The sequence below is a fragment of the Notolepis coatsorum genome, assembly GCF_963971535.1.
Source record: "Notolepis coatsorum genome assembly, chromosome: 5".
Lineage (NCBI taxonomy): Eukaryota > Metazoa > Chordata > Actinopteri > Aulopiformes > Paralepididae > Notolepis > Notolepis coatsorum.
The window spans coordinates 116611035-116633972 of record NC_140169.1 but is presented as its reverse complement, the minus strand read 5'-3'; the positions used below and the strand labels follow the sequence as shown (position 1 = coordinate 116633972).

General features: G+C 47.7%; 1 protein-coding gene across 3 annotated transcripts in view; it reads right to left on the bottom strand.

The window, feature by feature from the left end:
• The window catches only part of mmut (methylmalonyl CoA mutase), an 89990-nt gene that overhangs the window by 7361 nt on the left and 59691 nt on the right, over positions 1–22938 (bottom strand). For all 3 annotated transcript variants that reach the window (XM_084314966.1, XM_084314968.1, XM_084314967.1), the window contains exon 12: positions 21441–21608. In XM_084314966.1, coding sequence (XP_084171092.1) covers positions 21441–21608 — 168 coding nt within the window. The remainder of the gene's footprint in view (positions 1–21440; positions 21609–22938) is intronic.

The following is a 22938-nucleotide window of genomic DNA, read 5'->3' as shown; positions in this document are numbered from 1 at the left end:
CCATTTATAAGACACAGGACCTTTAACAATTGTGTGTATTGAGCCATACTGTATTGTACCCATTCTGCAATCTGTTAATAACATTTTCAATCAATCAATCAATAAAACAATCATGTACAATAGCAATGTAGCCTAAGATACATGTTCTCCCTCGTTTCATGGTTCCATGCTGTACTTCAAGGGAATGTTTGGACTGGGTGAGGAGTGAGGACACACTGAGAGAAAGCAAAAGGAGCATAAAACATGTTGCATTCAGCCCTGGGGCTGTTCAGCCAATTTGCTGTTGTGTGCTAGGGGCAGACTCCGTCAGAGACGCCCATGAAACAGGATACATCCCGTTGATTTACCAGGCCCGTGGCCCTCTTCAAAACCAACAAGTCTTTTGTTCAATTCAAACTGCTAAAGACTGTAACTTATGATAAGAAGGTCTTTATTATCCCTGTGGGTGGAATATGTTGCTGCAACAGAACAGTACAGCAAGGGATAACAAAAAAGATAACTATAAGATATAGAAGATAGATATAAAGATTATAAGAAATATATACAGTAAAAAGGAAATACACAAAGAAAAATATAACATATGATAGGATATGTATGTGTGTATTGTGAGATCCACTTGTTTTTCAATGTGTACATAATGTAAATATCTGTAGATGACAGAATCTACTCTGACGGATCTATAGAGGAACAGCAGCTTTCATTCGTGTGTGTTTTCAAGTTAGACTGGGGAGCCACAGACAGACAAAGCCACAGAGCAGGGTGTGTGGGTGCCAAGGTCGTCAGCCGAGTTGTTAACACCAACAACTGATAGCCGCTGGTGGGGAAGATTTGGACAGAGAGAGAGCTATGGGGAAGAGATAGAAAGGGCGTTAGAGTGGGTCAGTAGGTGACAAGAGCCGTTGCCATGGTATCGTGTCACTTAGTCAAGTCAAGTCAAGTAATTTATTTATAGAGCACATTTAAAAGCTCGAGAGCCAACCAAAGTGCTGTACAGTACAGTCAAAGCATAAAATCAATGTCCTATAAAATACACAAATACAAAAAGGCACAACAGGACAGGACAGTACATTCAAAAAATAGGACAAGCGGATAGGGGAGCACAAAGTACAGTATAGCACACCAGGGACAGAGGAGCACAAGAAGAGATACAAGAGGGATGGGGCAGGATAAAATTGCATGAGAGTGTGTGGGTTAGGGTGTGGGAGAATCAGGATTAATCGAAGGCTAGGGAATAAAAGTGGGTTTTTAAACGGGCCTTAAATGTCTCCAGCGTAGGGGCAGATCGAATCTCCAGGGGAAGCTGGTTCCATAGTTTGGGGGCTACGGCCTTGAAGGAGCGATCACCTCTCTTTTTTAGTCTGGTGCGGGGGGGGACCAGCCGAGCCTGGTTGGAGGATCTTAGTGACCTGGGTGCTGCGTAGGGGGTGATGAGCTCGGTGATGTATAGGGGTGCTGCACCCGATAGAGCCTTGAAGGTGAGGAGGAGGATTTTGAAATCTATTCTAAGTGGGACTGGGAGCCAGTGTAGGGAGGCTAGGACTGGTGTGATGTGCTCTCTTTTTGGTGCCGGTAAGGAACCTAGCTGCAGAGTGCTGGACCATTTTGAGGCAGGACATGGCTGCCTGACTGATGCCGGTGTAGAGGGCATTGCAGTAGTCAAGGCGTGATGTGATGAATGCATTGACTACTGTTTCCAGGTCGACGGGTGAAAGGATTGTTTTTATTTTACTGATGTTGCGGAGTTGGAAGAAGCATGACTTGACTACATTTACCTGCCGGTCGAATTTGAGCTCTGGGTCAAAGATTACACCCAGGCTCTTGACGTGGGGTTTGAGGTGGTTGGAGAGTTGTCTTAGGCTGTTGGAGAGTGTTTTGGTGGAAAAGGGGGGGCCAAACAAAATGATCTCTGTTTTATTTTCATTTAGCTGTAGGAAGTTGAGGGCCATCCAGCTTTTTATGTCCCTAAGACAGTTTTTAAGAGAGTCTAGGTTAGCTGTGTCAGAGGGGTTGAGGGGAAGGTAGATTTGGGAGTCATCGGCATAAAAGTGATATGAAATGTTGTGTTTCTGGATGATTTCGGCCAGGGGGAGCATGTAGATGGAGAAGAGTATGGGGGCCAGGATGGAACCTTGGGGGACCCCATACGGTAGGCTAGCTGTGGGGGAGGAGTGTCCACCCAAACTGACCGAAAAGGTGCGGCCGCTCAAGTAGGATGCAAACCAGTTTAGGGCAGACCCCCCAATACCTAGCCTGTGTTCTAGACGATCGACCAGGGTGGAATGGTCGACCGTGTCGAACGCGGTCGACCAACAGTGTTAGTAACGAGAGAAGGGGCGTGGCTACGGGGATGACCACCGGTTGCTAGGTGAAAGACGTTTTAAGTCTTTAAAGACTTGTAAATCGCTTTGGATAAAAGCGTCAGCTAAATGTAAATGTAATGTAAATGTTTTAGCGGTGAGTTCTTCTGGTTAGACTCAGACTAAGAAACGAAGCGTAGACACGTAGACCGAGAGACCTCAGGAGCTGGAGGGTGGGGGAAGGGAAGCACCCTCCGGTTGCCACGAGCTAGCTTCGGCTAACAGGGAAGGCTTTTGGATAACACTAAGTCGCGACAACCACTGGGCTGATAGAAAGAGAGAAATCATTAGAATGATGAATTCAATAGCAGTCAAAGACTTTTCAGAACGGTTTCCATCTTGTACAGAGTATGTTTATGAAAATAAACGTCAACATCCAGGACAGGTATCTTTTTTTTTCTTTTTCTTCTTTCTTTTTCCGTTTTTCTCCCATCCCAATGTTAGTCGTTATGCCAATTCCCAATCCCCTACCTGGTCGTTGCGTGCTCTGCCCGCTACCGTCGGTCTGGGAGGGCGGAGAATATCACATGCTTCCTCCGACACATGTGTAGCCAATCCCCACTTCTTTTCACCTGGCAGCGCGGACTCTCACTGGAGGAGTGTAACGTGTGAAGGACACTACCTCCCCCAGGATCCGACCTTGCTGTGCAGGCGCCCCGACCGATCTGTAGGAGTCGCTGTTTTACAACGACCAGGACCCACCCTCGCCGGGTTTCCCACCCTCTAACACTGCCAATTGTGTTAGTATGGACGGTCGGCCAACCCGGAAGCACCACAGCTGGATTCGATCCCACTATCTCTGTGGTGGTGGGCAGACAGTTCAGGAGAGGTATCTTAACACATTGGTTGCCAGCCGGATATGACGATTTATCGCTTGGATTCCAGCACGTTAATCAATGGGAGGACGAGCACATTTTGCGAGCGATTAAACTATATCTTAAATTATGGCATATGTGTCTAATACACCCGTCGCTTATCAATGACTTGCTTGCAGTCAACATGTACGAAACGGATTGTTTTTTCATCAGTACATTTCCGTTTTATACCGTTTTGAATACGAGTATAGTTTTGGAGTTCTAGTAATTCCAGAGAAATCCGCGATAATAGCTATTTACTGGAATACACAAAACACGTTGTCATTTTCTGGCTGATTTATGAATCGTTTTCAAATAAATGCTAGATTATCGAGAGTATTTGTGTTCTTATGCACGATACAAAAGCGGGCTGAAAAATCATTTATTCGTGCCGCGCTCAGCGCCTAACGCCACACGCACGCACGAATTTTTTTATTATTAAGACATGAGTTTACCCGCGATCGTGATTAGACAACAATTCTAAGGTCGTAGGAGTCCCGAAACTATTTTAAACATGTTTGATAATCTATCCATTTGTCCCTCAACGTTCTGAAATGTGATAACAGTAGATTTGCCTTCTCCTTTAAGAGTGATGCGTTGTGGAATATATGCTGTAGGTCTGGTCTACGAAAGCAGCCAATAGTCAGTCACACATCCCTTCTCCAACTTAAAACTAACGTTATTTGAGCGAACATTTAACGTTATTATAACACTATTTTAACGTTAGTGAATGTGAATGCACATACATAGCTAGTTAAATATCACAACTCATGTCATTGTTCATCATTGGGGGAAACTAGCCAATAGCTAACGTTATAGATAGGCTAGCTAGCATATAGCTAATGTTATGAATTGAAAACAAAGCTAACATTAATATCCAGTTGACATTACAGATCATAATATCTATGATAACGTTAACGAAGTGAGAGTAGGGGTTAGGGAAACGTTCATGTAGTCAGAGTGTAGCGGGGACGGTAGACAGAGGCAGCACTTGATTTGCGTGTAACGTTAGCATAACATTGAGCAAGCTACATGACCAGCACTTCGGCCCGGGAGTGTTGGGAGAACGCTCCCCTGTACTCTACTGTGGTTCAGATTAATACAGGAAAAGGTATACATTGGGGGCTCGAGTCCGGGATATGAAAATAAATCCTGATTTCATCTGTGAGTTGTAAACTGTATGGAAACGTGAAGTTAGCTCATGCTACTGGAAAACGGACGCCTCGTCATTAAATTAAGTTAAAAATGATGACGCCCCTTTTATTTTACCGCGGATCTCGCGGTTGTCTGTTCTACATCCCGCGGGTCACTTGACACACCGCGGGATTGCGGTGATGCGGTTATCGCGACAGCCCTACGTTATAGTCCAAAACGCATAATCGAAAGCTGCTCCGAGCCTCGCCAGTGAATCTGGTAACAGACACTGCTTGCCAGAGATGGGGAAACCCTGGACCGGAGTTTTTCTCTGATGCACTTTTTCACTCAATCCAATCCAATGATGTGCATTACCATCCGGGAGATGATAGGGGGCGGTATTTGCCCTTTTCGAGCTCAGAGCCATTCCCAATGATAACGTCAGACTGGACGGATGAGAAATGAATGGATATCACTAATAAAAGAAATAATGATTAAATAACGAGAAATCTCGTTATTGGCAACCAACGAATGGCGGCCAATAACGAGAAATCTCGTTGTTGGCAACCAATGTGTTAATATGTCGGTATCAGTGTGTCGTTAATTCTTTTGAGACGAATGTATCACCGGGGAGGGAGAGAGGGTATCAGTCAGTACGATCACCAAGAGATAAACACAACGCAGAACCTTCACGGAACCACAGGTGACGAGGTGATTACTGGCTGAGGACCTGAAATCCAACAGTATGGATATATGAGTATAGAGTATGAGTATGGGTATTTGTACCCATAGTATAAGTATACAGATCTCTACAGGTATCAAATGTGACAGTGAAGAATTGTGGTGATTCGTCTGTGATTATAATATGAATTAATGTTGATGAGCAAAACAGTTACTCTCTGCATGGCAGAGAAGAGGTGTGACCCCTCTCTTCAGATAGTGTAAGTAGGGCAAGACTGGAGCAGGTCGCTAGGCGACCCGGTGCCTAGCAGTCACAACAGCATTCCTAAGATAAGGATGGAGCAGGAGGAGGTGGGGGGGGGGGGGTGATTCATCTTCAGTTGAGAAATAACAGAGAGAGAGAGAGAGGATTATGAGGAGCTGATCAATTGGACTTTTATTAACGGACTTTATCAAATGAACTTTAAATCACTGGACCTTATCACAAGCTGCGTATGTCAAGGAAGACCACTTTATTCCTGTAAAACTACCCTGTCTGGTTGAATAAAGTTCTCCTTGATGATTGTCGACTGAATCGTGTGAGGTGTTCATTCTGCCTGGGATTATCAGATGTTTCCGTGAGCACACCAGAGGGATCATTAAAAAAGTACACAACGCAGGACACTATCGTCTATCCATCACTCACTGGGATTATCGGAACATCTAACAAACTTGGAGCCGTGAGCCGGATGTTGCTGCGTGGGAGGAAGCCAGAATTCTAAACGTAAGCTGATTTATGGGCTTAATCTCACATGCCAACACAAAGATAAGCATTGTGAACAAGCACACGTAAAATAAATAACCCATTGTGATCATAAGACTTGATGAATGTTGAAGTTTGTGAAGACAGAGGTTTTCCTTGTTATTTTTGGTTGAGTTTAACGAGACGGGAGGCGACGTAGACAGCCCCGTGTGTAGTATAGAGCGACGTGGACAGCTCCAGGGCGACGGTAGACAGCCCCGTAGGGTATAGAGCGACGGTGACAGCTCCAGGGCGACGGTAGACAGCCCCGTAGGGTATAGAGCGACGTGACAGCTCCAGGGCGACGGACAGCCCCGTAGGGTATAGAGCAACGTACAGCTCCAGGGCGACGGAGACAGCCCCGTAGGGTATAGGGCGACGGACAGCTCTGTTGTATGTAAGAGTTTTTCTAATAAGTCATCGGCAACTGCGGTTTTTGCTGGTGCAGTGTGGTTTTCTTTTTTTGGATAAGAGTATTCTTCTTTTAATTTTATTTCCCACTCTAGACATAGTTTTGGATCGCACTTGTGAAGTCATGCAAGACCAAAAACAAAAAACTACGCGAGAGAAAGGGGGGGTAGCTCCCCCGGATGTGTCGATACAGGCCATCAAAGAGAGTGTGACCAAATATATTCATGAGAAAATGGCTTTGGAAACAGTGGTGGGGACGATCGTGTCCAAATACCAGGTAGTGCCAGATGAGAGAGGAAATTGGAAATTAAACGACATTAGGAAGGCCTGGGGAAAATTCACTCGTCTCTCGGAGGCTCAGGATAAATTGATATGGGCCATTGTGATTTTGGGCCAGGCGCGACGCAATATGGTTGAGGTCGCGCGTCTTGAAGCAGATCGTCTCTTGAAATCTGAGAAGCAGAAGGTTCGCGCCCTGGATGACATCAGACAAACGCAGGCTGGGAATCTGCTGAGATTACAGCAGGAGGTTGAGAGACAGGCGGAAACCATTCGTCACCACAAGAATGGGGCTGGGAGGACAAGCGTGCCTCCCCAGACGGTAGAGCCGGGTGAAAGAGGGGCAATGGGTGGATCTCCGGCTCCCTCCAGTGGTGAACGCGGGTTGGTGCAGGGGGCTGGTGGGAGGCAGGGGAGAGATCTGGCTCCCTCTGGGGGCGTGGATATCTTTGAGGATAGTAGTGGTGAATCAGAGGAAGGAGAGGGACCTTCCACTTCACACCCCAAAAGTTTGCGGCCTTTAAAGATACATCGGCCCAAGACTGTAGCTGGAGAGCGAGTAGTGCACACCTCTTATGTTCCGGCCAAACCAGAATATATTGAGAGGTGGTGTGAGAAGGTGCGTCATCCCCGCACCGCTGGCCTGGGGGCATGGGATGAATTGAATAAATTAAGAGGGATTTACTCCCTTCACCCATGGGATGCCCTGGCCATTCTCAGTCATCGTCTCTCCACAAGAGAGAGACAGGATCTGACCGGGGTTATCAACGAGGCACTGGGAGAGGAGGGGCAGGACCTCAACGCAGGTTGGGATGCAGTCAGGGAATGGATAGCTAAACTCTCCCGGGTCAATGCGGACTGGACCCAGATCTTGGCCTGTCGCCAAGGAGAGGCCGAGTCTTTCATTGAGTTCGAAGACAGATTCAGGGTCGCTTTTGTGAGGTTTAGTGGCATAGATGATATTACAGAAGCTAATATCGGGGAGAAACAGTGCCCAGTGTTGACTCAAACGTTTGTGGCAGCCGTGGCACCTCGGCTGCAAAACGGTTTAATCATGTCCACTCCCACCTGGGGGCGGGCAGGCTATGGAGCCATAGTGGAGTCACTGTGTAGGTTAGACAGAGATCTGCAGATCATGAAGGATGCTGCAGAGCCCAAGGTTCGAGTGTTGACCGGAAATCCGGATGCCGCCACCTGTCCGGACGGTCGGGTGGGGCCACGGGGGGTGGGCCCAGAGGGGCCCAGTTGGGAGAGGGGTTTTGAGGGTTGGCCGGGGCGTGGGAGGGCGAGCCCAGAGGGGTCCCGCTGGGAGTGGGGGTCGTGCTACAACTGTGGGAGGATGGGCCATTTAGCACGCGAGTGTGACGTGGGCCGCCGCCCTAGATCCCGAGGACCACCCGCAATAGCCAGGGCACAGCCAGCCGTGGTCACGGGGGCCACGTCCCTCCCTCTGGGGACCGGCCTGACCCTCCGGGATTTACAGGATTTTCAGAGGTTGATGTCCCTCCCCCTGGCGGATCGAGACGTGTTGCTGGGGGCTTCGACTCAGACACCGCCACCGCCACCAGCGGCGGGCCATTTTTGAGTATCCCTCCCCAGCTCCGCGCACTTCAGGCTGCAGTCACCCAACGGGGAGATGGCCTGTACGTTACCATAGCAATGAATGGACAAAAGGACATTGACTTTTTAATAGACACCGGGGCGGAATTGACAGCGGTCCCGGGTTCCGACATGGTTGGTACCGGGGTGTCTTTGAGTGATACTGTGATGCGCGCAGGAGGAGCTGAGGGGGGGGGAATCTATTTGAGACAGACCAATCTGTTCTCCTTGCAGGTGGGTCCCAAAACCCTGCACACACGGGTGTGGGTGGGGCCGGTGTGCCAGCCGCTGTTGGGGTTGGACGTGTTGATGGCCTTGGACTCTTCCATCGAGTTCCAAGGGGGAAAGATGATTTGGCGTTTGAGACGCCTGGTGAAGGCGGAGGTTGCAGAACATGCAATATGGGCCGCGGACAAAAACGACTGTGGGTTGTTGGACATGGAACCTGTGAGGTTCACGGGAAAACCACCGCCATGTACCAGACAATATCCTCTGAGCGTGGAGGCTCTCAATGGGATACGGCCGCTTCTAAAAATCTTTGAGGAGCGGGGGGTCATCAAGAAGGCCCCCAGCGCGTCTAACAGCCCTGCCTGGCCGGTATTAAAGCCGACAGGGGAGTGGCGTTTGACTGTGGATTTTCGAGTGGCCAACGAGAGCGTCGACAAGTTGACACCATTGGTGGCAGATATGTCCACAATCTTTGGGACCTTGAAACCAGAACACTGTTGGTTTTCAGTGATTGACATGACACAGGGTTTCTATAGTGTGCCACTGGCGAAGGAGGTTCAACCGTGGTTCGCTTTCACCATCGAGGGAGAGCAGTACCAGTTCCTCCGGACACCAATGGGTCTCCACAACTCTCCTACGGTGTACCATCAGGCATTGCGGCGCCACCTATTGGAGACGCCGACCATCACGTCCGCCTATGTCCATTATGTGGACGACATTTTGCTGGCTAGTACCAGTGAGGCAGAGCATGAGAGGGACCTCCGAGTACTCTTGGACCATTTGCGGGCACGAGGTCATAAGGCGAGTTTCTCTAAGGCCCAGATCATGCAGGAACAGGTGATCTACCTGGGTCAGAGGATCTCTCAGGGAACGAGGGAGATCACCCAAGACCGCACCAAGGCCATCCGGGAGACGCCGGTCCCCAAAACGGTTCGGGATTTGCGGTCCTTCTTGGGAATGTGTAACTACAACAGGGCATGGGTGGATAGTTATACGACGATCGCAAAGCCCCTCACGGAGATGTTGAAAGGAAGCCCGGGGCCCAGGGAGAGGGTTGAACTCAACGAGGAACAGAGAGCCGCGTTTGAGGCCCTAAAAGGGGCTTTGGTTAGGGCTCCGGCCTTGGGGCTCCCAGACGCGGGTAGACCCTATGTTTTGTACGTGGCAGAGAAGGATGGGTACATGACGGCTGTGTTGACCCAGGAGCATGGTGGCCGCCAAAGACCGGTGGGTTATTACTCCGCTTGTCTAGACCCCGTGGCACAGGGTTTCGGCCCCTGTTTCCGAGCGGTACAGGCGGTATTCCTGGCAGTGCAGACAGTGTTGATGTTGGTGCTGGATCAGACCATAGTGGTGAAGTGTCCACACGCGGTGCACACGTTGTTGACCATGAACCGGGCCTCCCAAGTCACAGCTGCCCGGTGGGGAAAATGGCTAGCGGTGCTAGAGGCCCCGGGGGTGGTGATCGAGAGAGCGACGATAACAAATCCTGCGACCATGTTGGTCCCCGCCGAACAGGAGGGAGAGGGGGAACATGATTGCCACGGGGTGGTTGAGGCCATGGAGCAGGCGGAACAGAGACGGAGTACTCCTCTGGAAAATCCAGAGTTAATCTTGTTCACCGATGGGTCCTCAATGGTGGAGGAGGGTGTTCGTAAAGCAGGGTGGGCGGTCACCAGTGAGTTTGAGGTTGTGGCTTCGGGTGGGTTGCCCGCCGGTACCTCGGCCCAACAGGCGGAGCTCCATGCTCTGGTGGAGGCCTGCAAGTATGCAAGGGGTCGAACGGCAAACATCCATGTTGACTCTCGGTATGCACATGGGGTGGTCAATGATTTTGCGGAGTTGTGGAAACAACGAGGTTTTCTCTCCGCAGTGGGGACCCCCATCAGGAATGGGGAGGTGGTGAAACAGTTGATTGAGGCAGTCCGGCTTCCTAGAGAGGTCGTTGTGCTCAAGATACCGGGGCATTCGCCAGAGGAGACTCCTGAGGGCCGGGGGAACATGTTGGCTGATGAGGCAGCCAAGAAGGCGGCACGAGGGGCGTTGCCGCCCGGGCTGGTGGTAGCGGTGTTGAAGGCAGGAGACTACTGCGTGGACACAATCAAAGATGTGACGGCCATGCAGGCCGAGAGCAGTCGGGAAGAGGTGTGGACGTGGATGGAGGAGGGGGCTAAACTACACCCGGATGGGGTGTGGCGTCACGGTCTCCGGATGGTGGCGCCAGAGCGGTTGCTCCCCTATTTAGCTACCCAGATCCATTCGTTTGGACATGTCGGGGCGGAACAGGTGCTTCAGCGTTTCAATCGGGTGTGGTGGAGTCCTAAATTCCGCAGGGAAGCAGCGCATGTGGTCAGTCACTGTTCACCGTGCATGAAGGTCAACCCGGGGGCACGGGTGAGGGTGCCATGTTTGACAACGCCGGCCCCTCCTGGGCCTTTCAGATGGCTGCAGATGGACTACATCACGTTGCCTCTCTGTCGGGGCCTGAGAGAGGTCCTGGTGATTGTTGATCGGTTTTCCCGGTACGTGGAGGCATTCCCGACGGCGCGGGGAACAGCAAAACATGTGGCGAAGGTGTTGACTCAGCATATCATTCCGCGTTGGGGTCTCCCAGTCCAAATCGATTCGGATCGGGGAACGACCTTCACCGCGGAGGTGTGTGCGGAGGTGTGCAGGATGCTGGGCATCACGTGGAAGTTTCACACAGCCTATCGCCCGCAGAGTAGTGGACAGGTCGAACGAATGAACCGTGTGATTAAAGAGAGGTTGACCAAGTATCACCAAGAGGGGGTCCCCTGGCCAGATGCGTTGAATCTGGTCCTGGGGTCAATACGGGCAACCCACAACAAGGAGACGGGCCTGAGCCCGTTCGAGGTCATCTGTGGGAGGCCGATGTCTCTTCCAGGGGCGATTGATTTGCGAAAAGCAGACATTCATCTTGCGAGTGACGCACTCATCCTGTATTGTGAGAAACTGAGCGAAGCGGTGGGGATAGCTTATCGTCAGGTCCGGGCTGCATGGGAACCGGTTCCGGTGGGGGGACACGCACTGGTCCCGGGTCAGTTCGTCATGGTGCAAAGGGTGGAGCGTCGGCCGTTGGAGGCTAAATGGGAGGGGCCGTATCAGATTCTGTTGATCACCGATAGTGCGGTGAAGGTGGCGGGGAGGCCCAATTGGATCCATGCGAGTCATTGTAAGCTAGTCGACACACCGACCATCGACATGTAGTTTTAGGAGATGGGAGGGGTGGAGTCAGGGGGTTGGGTCCCCCCTTTTTTTCAACACCTCAATAGAGGGCGTGGTTAGGAGAAGACACGGTCACCAGAAAGAACTGGCGCGCGCTGGGGGTCAACCGTGGGACGAAGATAGAGTTGCGCGGAGTGGGTATCGGGAGCTGCAGTCGTGTCACGCCGGGAAAGACGGGGGTGACCCCGAGGTAGGACAGGTAAAGGTGTTGAGAAAAAGGAGGGGAGGGGGAAAGAGTGGGGAGTGTAGAATGATGGTGTGTTTGGTGTGATTATTGTTTGGTGTGATTTTCTGATTTTTTTTCTTATTAATTTTATTATAAAAAAAAAAAAAAAAAAAAAAAATGTTTTGATGATTAGTTAAGAAACCTATATTATTAGTGTTTGGGTGATTATTTGAAACCTATATTATTAGTGTTTGGGTGATTAAAAAAAAAAAAAAAAAGAAAAAAAAAAATGATTAGTTAAAACCCATATAAGATCAATGTGACAATCAGACGGTCTCGGAGACGGGGGGGGGGGGGGGGGGGGAGTGAGAATTCCAGATTTTCCCCATCGGAAAGAGACTCCCTGTTCCTCCATTCTGTGTCCACAGGACCATTGAAGAAGACGAGTCCAGGCAGACCTACGGACCGTGGACGTGCGGGGCCGAGACCATTGGAGGAGACGAGTCCGGAGACCTACGGACTGTGGACGGGTTGGGCCAAGTGGAAGACGGCGGCGACCGGGGGGGGGGGGGGCACAGGAGGGCACGATCCAGAGACAATCCAGGGATCATCCGAAGATCGAACGGGAAGATAACCAGAGTCAACGACCATGTGGAGTGTCGTGTGTGTTGATTGATAAACCCTTTAGTGACAATCAAGGTCCAGACCGTGAGAGTGCAGTTAGGCTCTAGAGTGAGGAGGTACATAGAGCTATCCGGTCTTTCCACAAAACGGGGGGGGGGGGGACGAGACAGGGTTTTCCATTTAGAGAGGTGAGGTCGTTCTACACGTCAACTACAGGGAGTTAACATGAGGGTTTTCCTTGGGAGTCTATTGGTGGTGTTGGTGGCACTGGGGGAACCAGTGTTGCACAACAGCGCCCTCCAGTGGGCACATCAAGTGGCTGACACAGTGAACGTCAAGGAATGTTATGTCTGTATGCAGATACCCTTATCTCAGCATACAGGGGTGCCACAGATGGCTGTCCCGTTCAACTCCTCTACCATGCAAGATCAGGTTGTACGACTCTCTCAGAAAGCGGAGGCCGGGTTGGAACGGGCAGTGGTCTCCACCATGCTTCGGCCAGCCGAGGGCCTGGGGTTGGGGGTAGACGCCAAGTATGATCCAGGGGTGGTATGGGCGGGAGAGCAGGTGCCGGTGTCGTTAGCGCAGAACACACGGGGGTTTTATTGTCTGTCCAGGCAGGGGGGGACTAGGGAGGTGGGTACGAGTTCGTGTAGTGTGAAGACCACGCGCTGTATACCGAAAGGTATCCGAGGCCTGCACGCCTTGGAGAATGCGTTCTGGGTTTGTGGAATGACGGCATATACGTCCCTCCCGGAGGACTGGAGTGGCACCTGTTATCTGGCATTTGTTCTCCCAGGAGTGGTCGTGCACCGGACCTGGGAGTCAGTTGAGCGAATCCATGGTGTTGGTCTCCCCAGCGAGTCGAGTCAGCACTCCAGTCATCGGTATAGGAGGGAGGAGGTGTCAGGATCGATAGAGGGGTTGGTAACACAGCACGGGGTGGGGGAAGATCTCTTAATGTTCTCGTTACCAGGGGTGGGGGTGGAGCTGTTGACATGGGATGTGGGGAAGTTGGCGGGAGCCTATGGGGCTTTAGCCAATCGAACACAGGCAGCTCTGGGTCTGGTCAATGAGGAAATGGTGCAAATGCGTCAGGTGGCCTTGCAGAATCGGATGGGTTTGGACATGATCTATGCTAAGGCAGGAGGTTTGTGCCGGGTCCTGAACACGACCTGTTGTTTCTATATACCAGACAATTCCAAACCCCTCAGGGAGCAGATAGAGTTGATACGGAAGATGGCGACCCAATTTTCCCCGGCCTCTGGCTCTGGGGGGTCCTCTTTTTTCGCGTGGCTGTCGGGGAGCTCATGGTCAGCCATGTTAATGCAGTTGGCCGCGCCCATGGTATTGGTGCTGACAGTGGTGCTGGTGTTTGTCAGTCTGGTCCGTTGCCTGATCCAGCGCGTCTTGTTGGGGGGAACAGGGCCTCGGTTACGGCGTTTACAGGGGGCCTCGGTGCCCATGGAAATGATACCTCTGTAAGGATAGTGAAAGGTGCCTAGGGGGGGGGGGGGGGGGGGATCTATTGATTAACCCTGGTATAATTTAGGGGAATAATTAATCCTGTATAATCAAGTGAACATATGTTCTGTCGAATCAAAAGGAGGGACTGAAGAATTGTGGTGATTCGTCTGTGATTATAATATGAATTAATGTTGATGAGCAAAACAGTTACTCTCTGCATGGCAGAGAAGAGGTGTGACCCCTCTCTTCAGATAGTGTAAGTAGGGCAAGACTGGAGCAGGTCGCTAGGCGACCCGGTGCCTAGCAGTCACAACAGCATTCCTAAGATAAGGATGGAGCAGGAGGAGGTGGGGGGGGGGGGGGGGTGATTCATCTTCAGTTGAGAAATAACAGAGAGAGAGAGAGAGGATTATGAGGAGCTGATCAATTGGACTTTTATTAACGGACTTTATCAAATGAACTTTAAATCACTGGACCTTATCACAAGCTGCGTATGTCAAGGAAGACCACTTTATTCCTGTAAAACTACCCTGTCTGGTTGAATAAAGTTCTCCTTGATGATTGTCGACTGAATCGTGTGAGGTGTTCATTCTGCCTGGGATTATCAGATGTTTCCGTGAGCACACCAGAGGGATCATTAAAAAAGTACACAACGCAGGACACTATCGTCTATCCATCACTCACTGGGATTATCGGAACATCTAACAAGTATGTACAGAGTTATTGTAGTAACAGTTAACTACATACAGTTATAACAGAATTAAATACATGTGTGCATAAATACATACATATTCAGGTTGGTGCAGAAGAGGAGTGTTATGTACATAGCAGATGTGCAAGACTACAGATGGAAATATACGTATACAAAGATAATGTGTTAAGTAGGGATGCTCGATATTGGCTTTTTTACCGATACCGATATACCGATATTGTCCAACTCTTAATTTCCGATACCGATATCAACCGATACCGATATATGCCCCCCCCCATGCCCCCCCAAAATTTTTTATAATAATTAATGTAATTAACATTACATATCTCTTGTTGTGGAATTAACACAACATTATGCATACTTTTGACAATAAATAAAATCAGAATGTGTTCTTACTTGCTTGCCTGGGTAAATAAAGGTTATATAAATGTTAAAATAAAATAAAAATAAAAAACGGATACCGATATTTTCCGATATCACATTTTAATGCCGATATCGGCCGATAATATCGGTAGGCCGATAATATCGGACATCCCTAGCGTTAAGAGTTAAGTTAAGAGTTGTGAGCAAGAGTGACCAGTACAGAAGAGGTGTATTAGGCCTTTAGTGTGTTTGGTGAATTTATATTTCTAGTAGAGCCTTCTGACAAAGAACAATATTTATAAAACTCTTGGCATGTAAGGGTAGCGGGGTAGCGCAGCGGACTAAGCGCCTGCCTACCACCGCAGATACACTGGGATCGAATCCAGCTGTCAGCGGTACCTCCGGCTTGGTCGGTCGTCCATACTAACACAATTGGCAGTGTTAGCGGGTGGGAAGCCGGTGGGGTATGTATCCTGGTCGTTGTAAACAGCGACTCCTACAGGTCGGTTGGGGCGCCTGCTCAGCAAGGAAGGGAACTGGGGGAGGTAGTGTGATCCTCCCACGCGTTACACTCCCCCAGTGAGAATCCTCGCTGTCAGGTGAAAAGAAGCAGTTGGTTGACTCCACATGTGTCGGAGGAAGCGTGTGGTAGTCTTCGCCCTCCCAGACCGACGGTAGGGGGTAAGTGTGCAACGACCAGGAAGGGAATTGGCATAACGACTAAATTGGGGGTTGGGAGAACAATTTAAAAAAAAATAGAAAATAAAAAAAAATCTTGGCATGTCTGAGTACTGACTTGAATCTCGCTCTTCCAGAGATTTCTCTGATCCATCCGCATGCCAGTAACGAGGGAGAACAGCCTCTTCACACAAAGGCATTTTTGACAGGAATGCTTAGGAAAAAGGTGGACAGCTGGAAATCCTTCAACTGCCACACAGTCGCACCCGTCCTCACCACTTAACTTTGACATGGCAGGCTAATACAAGACTCATCATGGGGCACTACTATTGATCTGTGCGGAGGTGAGTGAAGCGCTGGGCTGCAGTCTACTCAACACAGCTCGCAGTATGTCTTTCTGTCTCTTATTATTTATTTGAATGCACAGACAGACATGTTTCCTAATCTTTATTCAACATAATGCTTCAAGTCTTACAATGATTGGACTAAGGGACATAAATTGACAATTTTGTTTGTTAAGCCACACACTATCCTCAAGTGTTTTGGTTAATATACCCTTTTATAGACCATTTCTAATCTACTTATATGTATGTATGTGTAGTCTATAATTATGTATACGTATATGTATGTATAATGTAGTCTATAGGGAAGGAACTACCACTTTGTAGACTACAAGTAACTCCTTCATTAGCCGTGGTCGATAGAACCATTGAAAATAAACCGTGTGTCAAGCATGGCCTCGTATGACTCACACCTCTTGAAAACACTTCTGATCAAGACGTAGCCCTGTACTCTCCTTTTTCTAGTTAAGAGAACACAATGTTATCTTAGCCTGCAGCATGCCGCTTGGGAAAAAGTGTAATTTGGGTAGCAAGGTGCGAGGTGCTCCTTAACACTTTAATCGCCGATGACGTGTTTAGACGTCATTCCTCGCCATGCTCATTCTGCCGAAGACGCCGTAACTCGTCTTTGATATCAATAATTCAAAAATCTCCGGAGACATGAGATGTACTGGTGAGCTCCACTCAACTGTCTAACAGTTCGAGAGCGCCATCTGGTGGCCAAACAGGAAGTGCTCATCCATAATCCGTCCGGGCACTCGCGATCGGTAGCCGGACTCCATCTCAACACACTGGATAATCAATCGCTCGCCCTAACTCAATAAACAACGTTATTTGGACATATATAGTATTATACAACCTGGAAATGGTTCATCAGGATCAACATCCCATAATCGAAAACTGTCTACTCCACGCTGATCGTCCAACGGCGCGAGGAAGATATGGTAAGATCCAGCGTTATTTTCTAACGTATTCTATACTAACTGATCTGATGATCATATGACCCACACTAGATGAATGGTATAACGTTGCCCACGGAATTATAAACGCCCCCTCGCCCATCCGGTCAATATCAGATGATACGTAGTAACTTCTAGAAGTACCTCCAGTTGAAATTTTTCATCTGGCAACGATCGCTACAAAACTGTATTTGATCATCAATATAATGCATTTGGAGCTATAAATCAAGTTCTGGAGAAAGCTGCAGAAAACGATAAAAACATACTTTTTTTTTTATCCACTTTTTCTCCCATTTTCTATATTTTCTCCCATCCCAATTTCGTATCATCCAATTCAACCCTCCCCTGTCACGAACGCTGTTTCTTGCCTCCCACAAGCCGGCTGCAATGTGGACTAAGTCATACATAGCACAAGTCCCCTCCGGTACTTGAGGTAACAGCAGTCGCATCTTTTCACCTGTGCAGCTCGATCTCTCAGTGGCGAGGAGTAACGCGTGGGAGGCTCACGCTGCCCCCGACACTTCCTGATTCTACTGCGCAGGCGCACCAACCGACCTGTAGGAGTCGCTGTCCACAACGCCCGATCCCCACCCATCAGTTTCCCACCCCCTAATACGGCCAATGTGTATTAGTATGAACGACCAGCTAAACTGAAAGCAATGTGGAGCGCTGGGCTCGAACAGGCAAGCCCAGCGTCTCCGTCATTCGTGGCGAGCGCCTTGCCCACTACGCCACGTAGCCGCCCATACGATAAAAACATACTTATACTTTAGACCATATTTTAGTATGAATATGTGAATGAAAAAGTATATCGTTGCTACACCCTGAACAATGGATATAGGACATTGAATGGGCCATAATAATGGCAATTTAGCAATAGAATTTAAAAAGTTATAGCCCTGCAAAGAAGGGGAACTTCTCCATAGACAAATAGAGCTGGCTAGGGATGGTAAATTATGAATTTGAACCATGGCGATCAAAGTGTTAAGCTAGTGTGACAGAAATAGAAATAAATCCCAAAAGTGTGGCCAGAGATGGTGCTGCTCTAGCTGGCCTCATGTCACATCAAGACCTGCCAACTGATTTCTCCATTTATTGTATTTCTTTGAATCTAGTATATTTTACATTTATGTATCAGCATCCACCTCGTGCTTCTTTTGTAAAACACTTCTTGTCTGACACTTCTTTTAAATGCCTGCTGTTGGTGTTTCTAAAGCACATTGCATATTGTGTGATAATTAAAGCTCGACCGATTGATGTCTCCCTAGTCCTCTATTTGTTACAGTTTATTTAATTTAATTAGTGACTTCTAGATTCAAGATTCAATAGTTTATTCATCACATAACTACCAGGCATACAGTGAAATGCGGTTGGCCATGCCCGCTTCGATTGTGCAATAAAACAATAGTAATAATAATAAAAGATAACTAGACATGTTAAAGGTCCCCTGTTTTGCTATTCCTTTCACTATTTCGGCAATTTTACACAATTCCTGTGAGTCTATGGAACACAACTGTACGTTTTTTCTTTTTTTTTTAAATCATTGTTTGGATTTCTAATCAGTACTCTAAGCAGCATTTTTCCACTTCAAGATTTCAAGCCTGTTTTGGGCCGCCCATACTCGCAAAGCGCTTTGAGTGACAGTCACCCACACAGCGTGATACATACGAGAGAGAGAGAGGAGAGGGAGAGAGAGGAGAGAGAGGAGAGAGAGAGAGAGAGAGAGAGAGAGAGAGAGAGAGAGAGAGAGAGAGAGAGAGAGAGAGAGAGAGAGAGAGAGAGAGAGAGAGAGAGAGAGAGAGAGAGAGAGAGAGAGAGAGAGAGAGAGAGAGAGAGAGAGAGAGAGAGAGAGAGAGAGAGAGAGAGAGAGAGAGAGAGAGAGAGAGAGGAGGAGAGAGAGAGAGAGAGAGAGAGAGAGAGAGAAGAGAGAGAGAGAGAGAGAGAGAGAGAGAGAGAGGGGAGAGAGGAGATCGCTCCGTGAGCGTGCGTGTGTGAGCGGCTATGATTGTGTGTAAAATTGACCAGCCTCTCAAAGCATTTCATGACCACAGAGGGAGTGCCACCGGTCTGTGGTCATCTAGGCTGCTGGGTTAGGGTTAGGGTTAGTGTATTCACTGACGTCACTGGAACTCGACCGGAGCATGTCCCAGTCGACGTCATCCAGTGCGTCCTGTAACATGGCCTCTGACTGCTCGGACCACCGCGTCACCTCTCGCGACACTACAGCCTCTCAGGCTCTCTGTTTATATCCGGGCATGATGAAAATGGCATCATGATCGCTTTTGCCAAACGGAGAGGCCGGGGTCGCCTTGTAACCCTGCTTATACGGGGTATAGCAGTGATCCAAAGTGTTCCCTCCCCTGGTGGTACATTTGATGTGCTGGTAAAAGTTTGGCATAACCTTTTTTAGGTTCGCTTTATTGAAGTAGCCGACCACCACCATGGATATTTGATTTGGTGTTGGTTCAGTTAGTCCTAGAGGTCCGACAGTGCTTTGTCGGTATCTGCTTGCGGTGGGATGTAAACTGCGGTGACGATGACTGCTGTGAACTCTCGAGGGAGATAGAACAGACGACACAGAATGGTAAAATGTTCTAGGTCCGGCGAGCAGGAGCGGGAGAGGATTTTCACAGCCCCTGGCTGCACCATCTGTTGTTTGTAAGGAATCCTCCTTAGGATTTCTCGGGATTCAGCTGTCCTGTCCGCGTGTATATTTTCCCTAACGGAGTTGCACTTCGTTTGCGGGATCTGATTGGCCACTGAAGATTTTTTCAGCGCCAATCTCGCTACTCCTAACAAACTGGTTAAGCTTGGCGACTCTTTCAAAGTCGCTCTTTTCCGGAGTTGGTTAAGGTTAGGGTTAAGGTTAGGGTTAGTTGGTTAAGGTTAGGGTTAAGGTTAGGGTTAGTTGGTTAAGGTTAGGGTTAAGGTTAGGGTTAGTTGGTTAAGGTTAGGGTAACAGCCTGCTGGCGCGATTGTTAGGAGTAACGCGATTGGCGCTGAAAAAAACATCAGTGGCCAATCAGATCGCGCAAACCGAACGCAGAAGTGCAACTCCGTTAGGGAAAATATACACGCTCGCTCCGCTCGAAAGACGGAGAATGACTCTGACGGGGTGATGAATTGTGTTAATGGCGTTAGCCATGTCTCTGTCAGACAAAAGATATTGCAGTCTCCCGTTGGAATCGAATCCTCGCCCTGAGATCATCCATTTTATTTTCAAGCAATCTCACATTTGCCAGGAGGATCGATGGTAACGCTGTCCGGTAAGCTGAGCTTTTTAACCTATTCAGAATTTCCCCTCTTTTTCCTCTGTGTTTCTGTCGTCTTGAGAACGCGCCGCCGTTCATTCCATTGTTGTCCCGGTGAATCTCTGATGGCCAATCTTAGCATAAAGTATCGCTAAACTCCTCTTTCAGTCTGGAGTTTAGGTCCATAAGTGACTGGCGGTCGTATGACATCCCCGCCAGTGTAGTGTTCATAAAAAAGGTATTAAAAATAAACATAATAACTAAAAGAACAAGAAGTTGAAAATAAGAGTGTCAGAGCTCAGACAAACACAAACTCAGTGCATCATTCATTGTTTATAGAGCAGTCTGGATTTGACCAATATCCAAGTGACAAATTCAAGGGTTATTACTGTTATTACTGGGTTATTATATTATAAAGTCCTTCTAAAGGAAAAAGTTATTCCATTTCCCAGTGTTATTACATTTCCCGGTGTTACAAGCCAGTGGCAGCTGGTGAAAATAATTCTAGGTGGGGCGGTGCCATATTCAATCAGTTTCAGTAACTACAGGACAGTATATATTGTTATAGACTCACTTGTTTTGCTGCCGGTAGAACATCACGTTACGTACTGTATGAATTACCATCGAGCCGTCGCATGTCATGCTTAACCCTTCGAGAAGCTTTGTGGTCCGGGCTTGAACTTTCCATAAACGTGTCCATATAAATCAATTTTGTTAGATCCAACACTGTCTGAATGTACAGTATCTTGTGATTATTATCAATTTCCGACGACGACAACAACACTATATGGGATTTCTTGGTGGACGGGACGTGATGTCACACGAATGCCACGCTAAGCCAATAGAGTGAATAGACTCTACTTCGGGCGCTAGAGAAAAGCGCTCTCAGGCATCATATTTGAAGACGCTGATTGGATTAAATTGAGTTGCTAGGTTCATTATGTTGCCCTGTGAATTTTTCAATTGGCTGAGTTGCGCACTGACGCTGGTGCTGATTTCTAGCGCCCGAGAAGAGAGAGGGGGGATGAATAGGACGCACAAACAATGATTTATATTTGATATATTACACATTATTGTGCATTTTAAACACAAACATACTTAAAATGAGTAATTATTATTTATTTTAAAAATGTTTATTATATTTTTAGCGGTCGAAATCGACTATTATAGAAAAATCCAAAACCATTTCTTTCTTCTTTCTTCTTTCCACCAGGGGGGGCGGCAGCCTAGCGCTCTCTATGGACCAGCTGCCACTACAAGCCCTAATGGAGGGCGATGGGAAACGAGGCAGGGTGGACTTGGGGGTTACCTGTGGCGGGATGACGCCCCCGCAGATGACGAGGATGTCAGGCCTGTTGAGGTTCCTCAGCTCCTTGATGAGTTCGGGGACCAGGGTTTTATGTCCTGCTGCCAGCGAGCTCACACCAACACAATGGACGTCTGCATCCACCGCCTGCTGGGCCACCTCCAGGGGCGTCTACAGTCAGCAAGATAATACAATAATAATCAGGATAACTATATAAGGGGAATGTTGGTTTTCACACAGCAGCTACAGTAGTATGCTAGTGTCTTTCTTTATTGTACAGCAGATATGTTTACCAACTTTAGACCTCAGGAGAACAGCAACCCCATACAGCAGGAAGAAAGCCTGTTCCACTCGACAGGGTCGGTACCGACCCCTTTTGACATTATTATCATATATTAATATTTTTATAAAGATGCAAAATAATTTGTGATTTTAAAATCAACCGTTTTCAAGTATTATTATCACTACTATGTCACAAATACATGTAGAATGTAAAACGTTAGGTTGGCAATAGTTTAGCAATAGGTTAAAAGTGTATTTATATCATTTTAAGTTTTTATTTTCCACTCGTTTTTTGACCCGGAAGCGGAAATGGAAATGTTGAACCATGGGAATTGGAATCTTTTTGCGGCCATTTTGAAGAGGGGATTGCTAGCTATCGTTCAGTGTTGGAATTTCTCCGTTCTACACTTCCTGTGGTCCACTATGGTGTTTCAAAGTTCAGCGTTCTGAATGAATCATATCAATAATTGTTATGATTCGCGATAATAAGCTACAAAAGGTAACGTTTTTGACAAATATTGAAACACAGTCAGTTTCTCCACACTATTGTAATCATGTAGGAAGAATTAGATCTGAAATTAGTTACAAAATGGTTACACTGTGGGGGAAATAAAAAAGTACAGTTGATTACATTAAATATCAGTATATGTTATTATGCACGCCTGGTGATACTATATCCAAATTGAACTCGGCCATTTGAAAGATACTATATGTATATATATATATAAATGTGCGAATTGGCTATAATAAGGTAATGTATAAGCATATATTCTATATTCTATAATAATATTTCAAATTGCATTGGTCCGGATGGGAGAATTCAGTACTGTATATACAAAACCTTCAATTTGATCATCTTCCCTTTATTAATTTCCTTAGATCTTTTGTACACATGATCTCAAGAGGGTACTGAATGAGCTCAGTGGCAGTTCTTCTTAAGTTTGGTCATTATTATCATGGTTTTATTCACTGTCAAAGATGAAAAGAAAAATCATAATTCATATTTTCCTTTGTTTCATCACAATTTAAGCAAGCCTAGTAATAGACACAATATTTCTGACACTGAGGATACATTCATTGAGGTCCATAGATGTTCCTAGATACCAAGAATATGCAAATAGCCCTTGTAGAAGTGGAGCAATATTCCATTTACCTAGGTATACATTTTATGCAGATTTTCACCTGGGGTGGAACAGGTTAAGCATAAACATACTCTGAT